General features: G+C 36.3%; 1 protein-coding gene across 2 annotated transcripts; it reads left to right on the top strand.

The window, feature by feature from the left end:
* Window positions 1-848: 848 nt before the first annotated feature.
* Window positions 849-15221, top strand: AGFG1_1 (ArfGAP with FG repeats 1). 2 transcript variants are annotated; one of them, XM_051214215.1, is made up of 6 exons: window positions 849-1204; window positions 1239-1326; window positions 1360-1472; window positions 6149-6374; window positions 9683-10567; window positions 12422-15221. In XM_051214215.1, exons 1-6 carry the CDS (start codon window positions 1062-1064, stop codon window positions 12497-12499), a joined length of 1533 nt encoding a protein of 510 aa, XP_051067362.1. In that variant the 5' UTR covers window positions 849-1061; the 3' UTR covers window positions 12500-15221. The 2 variants fall into 2 exon arrangements, with proteins under 2 accessions (XP_051067362.1, XP_051067361.1); XM_051214214.1 differs by having other exon boundaries at window positions 1239-6374; window positions 9683-15221.
* The last annotated feature ends 1706 nt before the right edge of the window (window positions 15222-16927 follow it).

The following is a 16927-nucleotide window of genomic DNA, read 5'->3' as shown; positions in this document are numbered from 1 at the left end:
GTGCCTGATCCAATTGGAGGACCTCTTTCCATTATTCTATCGGCTATACGCGCTAAATAAGATAATGAGGTTTCAGGATCTTGTGCATCCAAACAGTGTTGGATGTTGCATGGGAGAGCTTGTATCCATCCTTGTTTTAGGACTGCTTCATTCACTGTGTTATCACCCACTAAGACTTGGAGGTGATGTAAAAAACTGTGACGGCGACCTATAAGATTCACATATCTTAGTGCCGCCCATGATTTGTTTCTCCTCAGTGTACTTCTTCTTTCCCATTGTAACTATACCTGCATCTGTGTTTGCTATCCGCTACACTGTTGGGGTCTACCTTGATTGTCCTGTTCAAAGCCAAAGCTGGACTCATGATAAAGCTCGCTACCTTCACGAAAACTGAAGGCTGATCATCTGCTACTGGCTGTTTATCTGAAGGCACCTCTCTAGCTATTAGCTGGATAGCCGCAAGAATCAGCGAACGTGATGGTGGCTTGCAGCACCTTTTATATGCAGCCGATATGAGTCCGGTGCACACGTTGTGATACCACTTAGTGCAGTTGTCACATTGCATTCTATCCTCGAACAAAAAAGACATGCAATTCTACCGAAACGATGTTTCGCTTGCGCCATTTAAATTGTTAGGTAGTCTTACAGAGAGAAAAACAAAAAACTGATTCCTAGAATAAGCATTTATTTGAGGCTCTAATGGTGATAGACACTGAACAAAAAAGGCTGAGGTTTATATGTTGCTGTAACTGAAAATATCCGCCTTTATGAAATATAAAAAAGCTTTTCCACTCTCGGATACAAACAATGCTAAAACATTCACTCAACGCGGAAAAACGCCACCGCCATTTTTGTTTCGCGCGTATAGAGATCGAAACCTCATGTTAACCTCTCAGTGAATTGTTTCATAAATCTCACAAAATTCATTCCGCTGGCTTGAAAGCAATTAAAAAAATACCTTGGCTCTTGTATCTATAAGTTTGGTCAACTAGGAACGTTTGTACCTAGTGTCGTTTTACGCGCCACTCATGAACTAGCGGTTTGGCGGACTCGGTCAAGTTATGCAGGACCCTACGCTGCAGTTTTTGCGTACTTTAGTCACTCATGGAGAAAACAAGTACTGTTTTGATTGTCATCAAAGAGGCCCGACGTACATAAACATCACAATTGGTTCCTTTGTTTGTACAACATGCAGTGGTGCTCTGTAAGCACTAACCTTATAATATTGTTATGTTTAGGAGAAAATATAACCACAGAGTGAAATCAATTTCAATGTCAAATTTTTCCCAATCAGAGATTGACTTCCTTTGCACTCGTGGAAACAAGGTACAGTGGTTTTCTACGGATAATTTCAAATAGGCATGCCGAAAAATATATTTGGCTCTTAGCGAAGACCAAACCATGACTGAGAAAGACTTGAAAGATGGAGCTTTAGATAATTATTTAAGACAGAAGTACCAGCTACAAAAATGGTGAGTGTATTGTTTTGGTTTTTTCTTTCAAAAAGAGAGTAGCCGAGCTACGAAAACTATGAAAGTTTGCATAAAAAAGCTAAGGTTATTGGTGGAAGATAGCATTATTGTATTCTTCGAAGTAACACGCTTAGCAAGGATAAACACTGTTCATGGCACTACCCAATGTTTACGGTATCTCTTTCGACATTGTCTTTGTTGCCCTTCATCGTTCACTTAGTGCTTTGCGTTCAACACTACCAGTAGTACCATCAATATTTCCATCCTTAGTAGCCATTTTGAACAAGGTTTGAAGTCACTATGTGTTCGCGTAGTTACCACGCGAACTTCAGACAGAACCTTATGGATTACCTAGAGCTGGTTGAATCCGCCACCAATATTTTACGTTCCTGAGTCCTGCCCGTAAATATCGGCTGATTTTTCAGTCATAACTTAATGGTGAATAGATATGGACCCGTCCAATTTCTCATCAGGGTAAAGATAGGATAATGACAAACAACTGGATATCAAAAATATGGTTCGAAGAGATGAGATAGCACCTTAATTAATGTAAAGTAGCATCAGGCTAAATATTTAAATCAGTGCATGACAATTATATCCGGACGTAGACACAGTTTAAACCAATAATCACCGGTTTCGTCGCTTGTCGTGTAGGTCTGACTAACTCTAGATTTAAAACCTACCTGTGTATTAACTAGCAAATGACAAGATAAGTGATGGTTTTGCTTGTGACACCCTTCGGTTGTCTCAGTTTTTGATGATTTAAATCTTTAGGAACTAAACCATGGTTTCTATCAGTCGGTCACTCATACACGAGATATAAATATTTATATGTGATAATTTATTATTAACCTCAGTACTGCTCACTGCAAGGTCTCACCATGATTGAGCTATACTTCAAGGACATTTATGATTGGACGCTACTAGGTTCTTCCTGTTTTGTCCATTCATAGGCTGTTTTATAACCATGAAACAACATAGAATGAACTTTCGCGTATTATAATCACAGATCAGTGCAGGAATTACGAAGTGATCTTTGGATCTATTCTATCACATATTTTCCATACCTAGTTTTGTACGTATACTATGCTTCTCTAACACTCAGATTGATTAGATACGTTTCCTATTAAATTCCGACACATCAAATCGTTACATTAACGTCATATTTATTTAGCAAAAGAATAATACTACACCTTTGAAATATTGGTGAGTAAAACTGTGACTCAAATTGTGCGAGTGTTACCTTTCTGGTTATCATAATTGCATGCATTTTGCTGATGAGACAGCTCGATGTCATTCAGCGTGTCAGTTTTCTTGGAAATATCGGTAGAGTTTGTACCAGTTTTCCAGGTAAACAAGAATTTGTTTTGCTGGTCGAGTTATATTTAACTGTTTTGTTCTTAGCTGTCCTAATAACTCAGTGATAACGCCAGTTTGTTGAACGTCGGCTTAGTGGATAGACCATTCGAATTTCGACCATTAAGTCCTGGGTTCGGGCCCCACCCTCTGCTTCAGTTTGGGCGACTGAATAGTACAATTAGTCTACACTTGGGGCATCGTTCATAGATGAGTACTTAGCGAATGAGCGTAGTGTTCGGTTTGATGTGGTATGATTCAGTCCTTAAGACGCTCATGTTCTTTGCTTACGAATAATTTAATTATAATTTTTACATTATATTTGTTGCTGAAAGCTGTAAAGCTTGCTTTAAAAACTAAACGATCAGACGGCGAAGGAATATATTATTCCGAAAACGAGTCTAGGGATAGATAAATGCTTGTATTATACTTGGGATCCTATTTTCAGAAAACAAATACCAACTGCCAAACTTTTCCCCTAGAGTTGCATGTCTTTGATCAGTATCAGCTCTGAAAAATAGATATTTTGGCCTAACAAAAAGTTGCTGATGTTCATAAATCACATAAATTTAAACTGTTGTGTGAATTCATAAATTAATCAGGTCAGATACGTCGTTTACTTAACGGAGCTGGTGGGCTTTCCATCGCATTTGTCCATGAACTCATTGAGCTATGTCAATAAATGTAGACTAGCTGGGGTCCAGGTGATTATCCTAACTATTGGTTAGAGACTTTGAGTGACATGGCTCAGAATCGTTTGCGGTGGCGCAAGTGGATTCATTCTATATCTTCTCCCAAATCATTAGCTGAATTGCTCGCATTATTTTCTGTTTTTACTTCACTAATTTATGTTTTCTTAAATCGTATCTTCGACCCCTCATCTTTCCTATTGCCACTAATACTGTGGGATTTAGCCTGACGATAACCTATTGTTGTGCTAATTTATTTATTTGAACACAAATGTTGGTACAAAGGGGTACCGAATACATATACACCACACAAGTCACTTGATTTGTGTGTGAGCTTTGATACTGCCCGGGAGTATGGCAACTTGAACCGATGCACTTACATACCAGGTTCTATTTTGCGACTGACTTACTTAACGCTACACTTGACTACAATTTTTCCTACCCACGGATGATAATACATTTCGACAAAAGTCCAAAAGCATCGACAGTCAAATTAAAAACACGTATCTTTCGCATTCAGTGGTCACTTTCTAACTGTACGAACTGTTTTAAGGGTTAGTTTCTTTCCATTTGACTCCAACATGTGATGTCCCGTTGAGTATTTTAGCAGGCCAATTCTCTTAATAGTACTATGAATTTACCTAAGAATGTTCCAAAGCTAAAACACCAGTTCATGAGTCTATTGTTGATTATTAATTAAATCGACAAGCAAGAACATCGGAGAATGGGTGTGCAAATAAAAAGTCGAAATATCTATATTTATTTTATGAGTCTTAATCAGTTGTAAGTTTCTGATTGTCTGCGCTTTCAACCAGTGGGAGGATAGATGAATATTGAGGTGCAGACATACGTTTAATCGGACTCATACATACTTTTACATAGTGGGTTAAATATATAAATTACAGCAGATAAGTAATAAAAGATTCAATGGGTTGAATATAATGTAACGACTTTCAACAACTATCGGTTTCAATTGCTTAAACAAATTTTGCAGATGCTGCTCCCATTCCGCACGTTACTTCTCGACGTTGAGACTAGGTGACAAAAGCCAAGAAGTGGTCAGTTTCAGGTTACAGAGTTTGAGCTAATTAAGTCAGATTTCTAATTTAACGTTTATTGCAATATTTAAATTATTTGATTTCACGTTTAAAGCTTAAAAAACAAGAGAATTGCTTTTACGAACTTGAAATTCCTGACGCTAACCACGAAAAAGGAAATTGTCAGTGATTAGGAGTGAATTATACCAAAAACGTATTAAAAGACACCGCAGCTGAGATTAATTTCAAGTTTTAACGATTTAATTAGTATGCCTTCACATAACTACATGACGCTCACCGATTCCCCACATACTGAGAGTTTATTTGTACTTCGAGTGCCTGGAAATAAACTAATTGAAGTGTATCAACTGAAACTGCTCAATAAGCTGTTTATACTTTGATCTATCTTGCTGACTTAGCTGAGTTCATGGTAACTTTTTAAGATATATTATAGGATTGTATCTGCACTTCAAAGTTCACCGATAATGAAACTGCACGGGAAAAGTATATGTTACTTCGGATTCAATATTTTTGACTCCTAAAAATAAGAAGTCATCGATGTCCAGTATGGTAATTATTTCATGGAAAGAACTTTACTTCTAACCTACTGGTATTAGTACAGTAGCTTAGTAGCTAAAATACGCACTTTCGAGCCACTACAGTTTAAAGAGCTGGCTAGTATTATTAGGCGTAATATGTAGAAACATTTGGAAACTTTTTGTCCACTAATGTATCCTGGGTCTCTTAAGCTTTTATGATCAGTAACTGGTCATAGGCGAGTAGAGTATCACACTGAGTATGGCATACTACTCGAACAATACTTTTTCTACCACATAGTCGGTGTTTTATTGGTAAGGAACGCATGATTATTGATTAAATCAGTATGATAATCGCCTATTATAACATTTGATTGTATTCTGATAATTTCAGCTATTGATTATTTCAATATGGTATTCAAGTGTATTCCGACAGTTTCTGCTATATATTCATTCAATATGATATTCATTTAAGTCCTAATTATTGACAATCGTTACAAAGTGAATTTGTATATAAAGGGCTGGCATTTTTACCTCCTGGATGGCGGCCTATGCCCCATGAGAGTTAACAGGTTTAAGTAAGTATTTTCCTCTACTGTATATTCTTTGCAGTGCACGCTTTGTCTTCTTAATAGTTGCCACCTGGGTCAAGAGTTTTGAGTTGTAATTGGATTGCGATCGCTTTTGCGTGCACCAATTACGTTATGTATCGCTAACTATTGCGTTGATATACCCCGGCCGCGTAGCAGGAATCGGTCAGTCATAGTCGACGTAGGTCCTTGGACACATGTGCTCCCACCGGTTCAAGTTGCCATGTCCCATTAGTACAGTGCGATAAAACATAGTGTCATTCAGCCTTCTCTGTTATTCGAATTTCCTACGTACTGCTATATTATTACATTTCTCCATGAATCAATATTTGGTTTGTAAATGTTGTAGTCCAACTAAGTTTTATTGTTGATATCTCGGTTTCTGTTACAAATGTTTATCAATTCTAAACAGATTATTGCCCACAGTGCATCTATGGATCAGTAATTAAATGATCTTATTCCTTTTAGGTATCGCGAACCAACGTCACAGATAGAATCTGAAGCTGTGAAAGAAAATCGAGAACTTCTTGAGCAGTCAGAGAAAAACATGAATCAGAAAGGCCAACGTAATACATGTGGTAATGCAGCTGCTGGACTTATTGTTCTGCCTACTCGCTCAAGTACTAATCTTCCTTCCCAAAGCAATCTAACCAGCGGGACAACACAAGTTAGTAATGTCAATGGAGACAGCTTGGTTAGTTTTAATATGTAACCGATTATACCGCTTTATATATTCCTAACTGCCTTCATAATGAGTAGCGAATATATTTATAGGTGTGCAGTTTAACGGATTTTTAATATTTAATTGTGATCAATATGTAACCGTGTAACTGGTTAGCGAAGTTATAAACTTGATTACCAAAGGTCTTTGTGAAGCCATCTGTTCTGATGTCAAGATAATCTTAACGTAGCTGGATGCTAGACAGGGTTATTCAGCCTCATCTTTTCTCCTCAACTCTTTCATTGATGACATTTTGGAAACAGCTATAATTGAATCTGTTATGTGGAGAAAAACTTCTCACTTTTAATTTGAGGATATTCGGTGACGTCTCTATGTTGAATCATCGTTGTTTCTGAAGGATTGTTAACACCTAGTAGGAATACCATGTATCAATACAAAGCAAATATTCAACTCAGTAATTTATTATATTGTTAGTTAGTTCAGTTAAGTTAATTGGCATTGCGAATTCCATACATACACTAAATTATTGATTAATTTGCATCAACTACTGCCTAGTTCGATATATTTGAATAAACCTATTGACTAGGTAAGTAAATAATACATAATTCAGTATACCTTCGATACAGTTTTTGAATTAGTGGTTGGTCAGCCGGGGATTTGTGGTTGCTGTATAATAAACTGATGGGAGATCTAAATGCCAAAGTCGGAATAGACAACACTGGATATGAAGATATTATGGGACGACATGGACTGGGAGAAAGAAACGAAAATGGAGAAAGATTTGCAAATCTATGTGCATTCAACAAATTGGTCATAGGAGGCACAATATTTCCACACAAGCGTATACACAAGGCTACATGGATCTCACCGGACCACACTACAGAGAACCAAATAGATCATATTTGCATCAACAAAAAATTCCGAAGGACAATGGAAGATGTGAGAACCAGGAGAGGTGCTGACGTAGCTTCAGATCACCACCTAGTTGTAGCCAATTTAAAACTGAAGCTAAAAAAGAACTGGACAAGTGGACAAACAGCAACGACGGCAGAAAAAGCTGCTAGAGAAGGAAATATGAAACAGCTTCACGATACAACGAAGAAACTAGCAGGGAAATACAGTAAACCAGAGAGGCCGGTCAAAGACAAAGAAGGCAAGCCAATCACCGAAATTCAACAACAGCGTAACAGATGGGTAGAATACTTCGAGGAACTCCTGAATAGGCCGGCTCCAATGAATCCACCGGACATCGAAGCAGCACACATAGATCTTCCTATAGATGTCAATCCACCAACTACGGAAGAAATTAGATTGGTCGTCAGACAAATCAAGAACGGGAAAGCAGCAGGACCCGACAACATACCAGCTGAAGCACTGAAATCAGACATCGAAGCAACCACAAGCATGCTTTACCCTCTATTCAAAAAGATTTGGGAGGAGGAACAAGTGCCGATGGACTGGAAAGAAGGACACCTCATCAAGATTCCAAAGAAAGGAGCAAATGTGCAAACTACAGAGGCATTACACTACTGTCAATACCAGGGAAAGTCTTTAACAGAGTTTTGCTGAACCGGATGAAAGATGCAGTAGACGCCAAACTTCGTGATCAACAAGCTAGATTCCGTAAGGATCGGTCGTGCACAGACCAAATTGCGACACTACGGATCATCGTCGAACAATCAGTTGAGTGGAATTCGTCACTGTATATCAACTTCATTGATTATGAAAAGGCATTCGACAGTGTAGATAGGAGGACATTATGGAAACTTCTTCGACACCACGGAGTTCCTGAGAAGATTGTCAATATTATCCGGAACTCATATGACGGACTACAGTGCAAGGTCGTGCATGGAGGACAGCTGACAGATGCATTCCAAGTAAGGACCGGAGTCAGACAAGGCTGTTTACTCTCTCCCTTCCTCTTTCTTCTGGTGGTCGACTGGATTATGAAGACCTCAACATCTGAAGGAAAACACGGCATACAATGGACAGCTCAGAACCAATTAGACGATTTGGACTTCGCAGATGACCTAGCCCTCCTATCACGTACACACGAACAGATGCAGATAAAGACAGCCAATGTAGCAGCAGTCTCTGCATCAGTAGGCCTCAGCGTACACAAAGGGAAAACTAAGGTCCTCAAATTCAAAGCGGAGAACAGCAATCCAATCACCCTTGATGGCGAAACTCTGGAAGATGTAGAGTCCTTCGCATACCTGGGAAGCATCATCGATGAACAAGGAGGATCCGATGCAGACGTAAAGGCGAGGATCGGCAAAGCAAGGGTCGCATTCCTACAATTGAAGTACATTTGTAACTCAAAACAACTTTCAACCAATATCAAAGTGAGAATCTTCAATACGAACGTCAAGACAGTTCTACTGTATGGAGCTGAAACTTGGAGAACTACAACAACCACAATCAAGAAAGTACAAGTATTTATAAATAGCTGTCTACGCAAGATACTCAACTCCATTGGCCGGATACCATCAGCAATAGCCTTCTGTGGGAGAGAACAAACCAACTTCCAGCTGAAGAAGAAATTAGGAAAAGACGATGGAAATGGATAGGACATACATTACGCAAATCGTCCAACTGCATCACGAGGCAAGCCCTAACTTGGAATCCTGAAGGGAAGCGAAAAAGAGGAAGGCCAAAGAACACATTACGTCGGATAATAGAAGCAGATATGAAAAGGATGAATTACAACTGGACGGAGCTAGAAAGGATTGCCCAGGACAGGATTGGATGGAGAATGCTGGTGAGCGGCCTATGCTCCTTCACGAGGAGTAACAGGCGTAAGTAAGTAAGTATAATAAACTCTTTGTCTACAATTTTATCTTCTTTCTTACGTCGAGTAGTATCAGCCCTTGTTCAGGGGGCAAGTAAACAATTGCATCCGCAGTTATAACAAGTAAACAAGTGGTTTATTACGCGGAGCAAGTTCAGTTGGAAATGCAATCAGGAAAGGTAATAATAAATAAACATTTTTTGTTATATCCCAATGAGTAGAAACTTATATTTCTGACGTTTCGTGACTTAATGCAAGCCACTTCAGAGTAAATAAATAACAGAAATAAATTAATGCAAGTTTAGACGATACAAAGGAAACAGTTGTTTCACAGATTTCTGCAATCCATCGCAGATAACAATGATCGAACAAAAAAGTCACCGAATATTCTCAGTAATCTAAAACTGAAGTGTTCTCATTCTAAACTCAAGAATGGTTTACGATGTTTTTTATTTATACTGTTTGTGCCATTGTGTTCTTTTGCAGACTGTTTTTCTCTCGATTTATGAAATCTTATCATTAATTTTAGATACCACAACAATCTGTCACGAATCATTTCACCTTTAGTCAAAAACAGGATGCATTTAACAAAGCGACCGCTGATCCATTCGCTTCTTTTTCCACTCCAACTTCTTCCTCTTCAAATACTGCTGCTGTTACCACCACTACCACAACAACAACAACTACTACTACGAAGTCTGATCTCTTCGCGAATTTCTGTCCTGATGTCCTTACTTCTATAAATAATTCAACAGTTAAATCATTCCCTTCTAACATAAATCCTACTATATCGAATATTTTCTCAAGTTCATCGATAAATACAATGTCTAGTTTCCCTGGTCCAAGTGGTGGAGATAAGTATGCCGCACTTGCAGAATTGGATGGTTTATTTAAAAATACCGGACTTAAATCAATGAATCCAGAAATAATGGAAAAAGGTACAAATGATATTACATTACCTAAAACCAATGTGTCTAGTGTATCAGCCAGTCAATGGGTCACCCCATTCTCACCTCATATTTCTTATTCCAATAATCCTGTTGTCGAAACAACACATGGATGGTCTGCGAATACATCTTTCAAGGATAGTTTACAATCACTCAATCCCTTTGCCAATCCAACAGTTGGAGTTCCAAATCCTCCAGCTTTTAACAGATTTACTAATCCATTCACAAGTTATCCCATTATGACAGTACCTTCAAGTATCAATCAGTTTCCTGGAACTTTGAGTCTATCTAATCCAGAAAGTAAAAACCCATTCCTCTCAAATGCCCAGCAGTCATTTAATGCAAATCCATTTTCTAACTTGGCGAACTCTACATCTGCCCATTATCATTCACAAGTAACTGCTAGTTCTTTTTCACCCACCATGCACCCAGCTAATAATTTTCCTACAAAAATGAATAATCCCGTGGTAAGTGATTCATATTACGAATATGTCATATTTCATCTAGGCATTTTTGTGTTTAACACGTTAAATCCGTTTTTAGTGCTATTTGTGTACACCATACTAATATACTATTTATTTATTTTAACACATAGATATTGGTACAAGGATGCACCAAATACATATGCGCCACACAAACGTCATTTGATATGTGAGGGCTGTGATACTGCTTGGGTGCCCAAACCGAAGCAGGTAGTTTTCTTAGGGGGCCACACTCGGAGCCTTCGATATGAAGGTCTGATCCACAAGGCAGTGGAGCGTCGTAAGGAGATGCAGTCCCATGGTAGCCGGTGACCAACAATTGGTCCATACGCCATTTGTTCCTTCACGATCCTGGAGCCCATGTGCACTATTGGTTTGAAATCAGGGTTTTCCAACTCCCCTAGGTTGACCCTCCGTACGGAACACCAACTTAGTTAAAGCGCCGGACATTCGCTTTTCATTCTCTTAACTTTGTAAACAACACCCCTGGTGCGAGAAGGCGGTGAGTAGGACTTCCCTGGCAGAGGCTATATACGCGTGGCCATGTGAAAGCATTTGGAGAGGGAGAGCGGACTCTCCCCACTCTCGGCCATACCAGGGCATTTGGGGGCTATACTATTACGTCCAAACAATTCATACTATTTACTATTCCTATTTACTGCTCAAGTCATTTGCGTACTAGCCACGTGGTTTCAAGTTCAAACAAATGTATTAAATGATTCAGAGGAATTTTGCCTAAGTAGTATATGGTAATATATTCATAATAACTGGTCATCAGATATCAGTTAACATCATATTTAAATCCTTAGTTGCTAATGTAATCGAGGCTTGTCCTCTAGCACTGATTAGTTGAAAATGGATCAGTCATCGTATTCTAGTTTGACCCTGTCCAGATCGTGGAATATTTAGAACTCCCTATAGTACTAACAATGTGATTAACGTGTAATGAAATATTTACTATTCAGCGTAAAATTACTAATAGTTTTTTGTAACTTACATCAAATTGATATTTCCTTTATGACTATCTGTTTTATATATATTCTGTGTTGTTGTATTTTGGGAACTTGAACTGATTCATATTTGTGCCAGGCTCTCTATTTTCATTATGATTCGCTGTAGATGGAAGACCAGTGATAAAATCGATAAGCCAAACTATTAACAATAGTAGTTGCTTACGCTTAATAAATTTGGCCTAGATGTAAATTTAGGAAGATAGAGTATACGACGAAGGTGAATGATATTGCTTCTGAAAATGTGTAAGCAGCTGACATTTTCTGATTCACTCTATTCTAAAATGAATTTTTTTTCCCAAAAACACTGGATTATTGTTGACGATCTTACTGATCACAGCTTCTGCATGATATCGATTTTCGTAAGTGATCACTTTCGTATATATTTTTACTTTGTACTTCTTTCCCGACTCACAAATATCTCCTGTTCAATAGTAGTAAACAACATTCTGTGTGAAAGTTGTATGTAATAATCAAAACATTTTGTAGTTTTTTTTTCTCTGAGAAAGATTTTCACATTAATAATAAATGTCTGTCAGTTAAAGTTGTGTTACTGAAAATCGCTCTTTGTTTTAAATGAGTAGATAATCCGAAAAGAAATTCTAAGTATTTTGAGTTGTAAACTCATACCTTTTGTTATGATATAAATAAAAGATAAGCATTTCCAAATGGGAGGATTGTTTAGAAAAATTATTTCTTGTTCGTTCTGTAATTTATTGTGTTGTACAATAAACTTGTTCAACACTTCTATTACGATTAAACATTTACTATGTCCAGAATTCTGAATTCCTGTTTCCTTTTTTTCTCTCATTTTTTTTTTGGTTTACAGAATGGAGTAGTTGGACAACTTGGTCATACTAGTGATTCTACTACTCGTTATCAATTGTCCAATTTCAATCCTTTCTGAATAGATAGAAAGAGAAAAATATTACAATGATACCATGCTTTCTTTATTGAATAATTTTGATTTCATTGTCGGTGATAGATGCTATTCTCCTTTTTAAAAAATACTTAATTTAAGACCCATTATGACATTCGAATAGTGTGTGTGTAGGGGAGAAGGAGCGAAGTAGATTTCAGTGATACAGCATTTTATTTTCTGTTTTCCTCTCATTGTATTTTTCCTCTTTAGCAGTAGTAGTAGTAGTTTTCTTTAGAAATTTATCAATTTCACTTATTATTGTTATCTCATTGTCATCAACATCGTCATAATCATTAGCGGTTTCCGTTCATTATACACGTGTGTTCCTTCTTTCCCCGTTAATTTCATCGATAATAATAATAATAATAAATCTCTGAATATAATACGTCCAAATCAGTTATTTTAATCAGCATCAGTCAACTCATATTTCACTCTTTCAATACAGTTGGAGTATGTGAACCACTTCAACAATGTATGTGTGTGTGTTGAATTTTGTAAAACTATAATTGCTTTTCTTTACAAGAAAAAGAAATCTCATTTCCTTTTTAAATCAATCTATATGACAATCATTGAGTAACATTCCGAGAGAATTATTACATAATATTCTTGTTGTATTTTTTCAATGTTGAAAAAGATCCAATTTATAATTTATGACTATTTCAGTAATTCTCTCTATCTCTGTCGATCTGTGTATGTATGTATGTATGTATGAATCTTGAAATGACCTATCTCTATAATGCTGAGCTAATTACCTCTTTCTCTCTCTTTTAATCTATTCAATCTATTTACAAATTGACTTGAAAATACTATTGCTTTGACTCCTTTTCAAAATTTACAAAATCCTAGGCGTATATTGTAATTCTTAACTGGATTATTATCCTTTTGTTTTTATTTTAATGATTAGTTTCCATTTGCTTTTTTTTAATGAGAGATATTTTTCTTGAGTTTATTTTCCCGTCCACTTTCCCAATGATATAAACTTTCAATTTAGTCATTTGTTATAACAACTAATCTTTTGTTTGTTTGTTTGTTTGTTTTGTTAGACAATTGTGATTAACAAAATCACATAACTACAAATACGAAACCATTTGAATTGGATCTCTGTTGTAAATGACAAAAAGCATACTATACATCTCATTCATTAGTGTGTGTGTGTGTGTGTGTGTGTGTTTGTGTTTATAGCTCGTGTAATAAAAGTGAGATAAATACATTTCTTTTTGTGAATGTCACTACTTAGTGTTTCCCAATACAGATCATTACAATTAATGTTTAGAAAAAATGCATATCTACGTTACGCTATATGTTCTAGTCTAGTGTATTTGTCTCATAATGATGATGATAAATGTATGTGTGTCTGTGTATGCTGTTTAATATTCATTTTGGATGTTTTTACTTTCATGATCAGTTTTTTAGGTGTCTAATGTGTAGGTATGCTTTACCTTGCAATCTGATTCTTATCATTATTGGTTAATGTAATTAATTCACTTGACTATTGTTAAATTATTCACCTTTTTTTCTCTGGTAAAAAAGCGTTAATTTTTTATGTATGCTAATTAGACTCCGTCATTATTGTATCATATATGTGGAGCATGTCAGTGCGTATTCATCTGCCGTCATCATTTAACTCATTCCTTCCTCTCTCTCTCTCTCTCTCTCTCTCTCCATATATACATATATTCACTACATCACACTACAGATTCTCCGATCATTATTATTATCATTACTATTCACATTGTTAGCAGTATTATCATAACAACTTATCGACAATAAAATTGAATCGAATAAATTGTGTCCAAATCGTAGTCTCAATTGAAAACAGAAATATAATTTAGTTTTTATGTCTGATCGTTTGTGTGTATGGGTTCGTTTCTAATCATATATATATGCTATGTGTGCGCATGCTACCTTTTCGCATTCCTTATGGTCGAATTCCTGTGTTGTTTTTCTAATATCTTAAATTTACTTTTTATTTCCGATTTCATTAGACTGGTTAATGATAAAAATAACAATAGCCATATGTAACACATTATTATCATCGTGTTCTTACATCTTTGTTCCTTATTTATCTGACTATTCTAAGGAGGTGGGACGACTGAAGTAATCAATATTGTCTTATAATTGAAGTGCTAACTGAGGGAATTGTATTGTCATTACTATAAGCATACTATGCAGTAGTTACCGTTTAAGTGTAACATTCATACAATGTGTTAAGTGATTCATCTTATTTCATTTTTTAAAAGTAAAGTATAGAATTCACCTGTTTAATTTTCCTTTATTGTTAATCAAAGTACATTATAATTCTAATCAGTCATAACATAGATACTGGCACGAATATAGATGTAAATGAAATCTGTTCATTGAAACACAAAATTTCAAAGATTGTTTCAGTAGAGTTCTCTCTTCGGCAAATTCATTTTTCAAAGCTTCATATCAAAAATATATACTCGTTTTTTTTCAGAATGATAATGAATATAACTGTTAATAAGAATGATGGTTATGGTAATAAATTTGCTAAACATGATAATGGAGAGATGGAATAAGCAGAAATACTGATATGTTATTCTTACTGAGAAACTGAAAATGTAGTTGTTGAGACCTTGTAAATTCATCGAGAAAATAGATAAAGATAAATAATTGTGAAGAAGGGTTGGTTAGCGCGATAAAACAAAATAATAAGTTTGAAATAAGTATGATCATAGAATAGGTGGAGGCAGAAATACGTCACTACGGAGTAAAAAGCCAATAGAAAGGAGATATGAGGAGGAGGTTGACCTTGGGAAACGAGAAATTAAATCCGTAATTGGAGAAGAGATTGAATACGTTCCTTTTATGTATAGTTCTGATTTTTTATAAATGTGCAACATGTACGTCTTTAGTGGTAAGCAGGTGGGGGATCTCATTGTCTCCTGCTGTACGAATTCGAAGGATTCTCAGTACTGATTTGACATATGAACATCATAAGTAAAGTCATTGTCAAAATAGATATCCCCCATGACTTATTGACAAAATTATAAAATTTGAACATCTAAAACTACAAGTAGATTCCCCATCGAAGTAAGTCCTTTAAATCAGTTTCAAAGGTGTCGAACCTCCAATCATACTAAGGATAATTTCTCACTCACGAACTTATTGATTAGTAGTATTCAGCGAACTGATGTTCAGGAAAAGTTTAAGTGGTAAGCTGTTTGATCTTACCACTTGTGTGCTTAATTACCAGTCTACATGCTCTTATGAATCTAATTATGCATGTAGTTCAATGCTCATTCTATCTATGAGCATTTCATAGCTTGGCCACATAAAGGAGGAAATGTGTCTGTAAACGTCTCAATAATCGATTAGCATGTGAACACGGTTTATTCGATCATGACAAACGCAGCGTTCAAAATCGTCTACAAGGTAGATAAAAATTCGCCAAAGACTGAGCTTTCGTCCTCTTTGCATTGCAGAAACATTTGCCATACATCTAGAAACCTAGAACTATATATACTATAAAGATCTGTCCAACCACTTATTCTACCTTGATCATAATCTCTTGTTTTCCAAAATCATTACCTTCCCTCATCACTTCTGCTGATAAATGTGTTTCGGTTTAGATTGCTATGCTTCACGTCAGCATAGTGGATATTATCAAGATAAATAATTCTAGTGTTAATAATAGTAAAAAGCCACTTTGTCCCGAAAGCGAAGGAATAAATTCATGCAATATATGTATGAGTTGACTTTAGTTAGAAAACCATCGAAATCCAGGAAGCTCTAAATAAATCTATCGTCTTGCTGTCGGACACCACAACAGCACGCATCTACGATCCCACTAAGGATCGAACCCAGTTTATTCAGGTCTTGTGGCGAGCGCTTAACTCTCAGACTTTTAATCGGCACCCAATGATTTAAATTCCTAACTTCAGTCAACTAATTAGATCGCTTTGATTGTTTAAGCAGCTGGCATTAATAAGTTGAATTTCATTTTTAAAAATATTTATTTAGAAGTTTTAATGGTTAGCAGATCCCAGGTTTTCTCTCGAAATGCTGTCGTATCGCCCTGTAATATACACAGTACCCCCAGGGAATCCTCTCCGTAGTATTAAGATTATATATTACTGAAAACTGAGATAGTGATAAAACGTGTTAGTTATTTTGGACCATTTTGATTTTTAGCTATTTAATAAATGCTAAGTTTTTGGGTAGTATTAAAAGTTTATTTCCAATGGTCTATCAGATAAGGGTAATCAAGTGATAAAAATAGGGTTGATGGAGTTATTAGTTGAGTTGAGGAGCTGGAGTTAATGCTATTAGACTGGTCGTCTCAGTTTATACGGAAGAGTAAACTTTTTATATCCACAGAAAAATCAATCCGACTAATGTCACGTGAAATATTAGCTTTTCATAATTTGACTCCTGACTGGAGCTCGGTTA

This window comes from Schistosoma haematobium, chromosome 2 (genome assembly GCF_000699445.3).
Source record: "Schistosoma haematobium chromosome 2, whole genome shotgun sequence".
NCBI classification, from domain to species: domain Eukaryota; kingdom Metazoa; phylum Platyhelminthes; class Trematoda; order Strigeidida; family Schistosomatidae; genus Schistosoma; species Schistosoma haematobium.
Note: the sequence above shows the minus strand (reverse complement) of the source record. Positions and strands in the feature narration are given on the sequence as shown.

Bases quoted from the DNA above. Each gene is read 5' to 3' on its own strand.
- AGFG1_1 (XM_051214215.1), top strand. From the start codon at position 1,062: ATGCAGGACCCTACGCTGCAGTTTTTGCGTACTTTAGTCACTCATGGA. The intron at 1,327-1,359 runs GTACAGTGGTTT...AATTTCAAATAG, and splicing joins TTTGCACTCGTGGAAACAAG to GCATGCCGAAAAATATATTT. The intron at 1,473-6,148 runs GTGAGTGTATTG...TATTCCTTTTAG, and splicing joins AAGTACCAGCTACAAAAATG to GTATCGCGAACCAACGTCAC.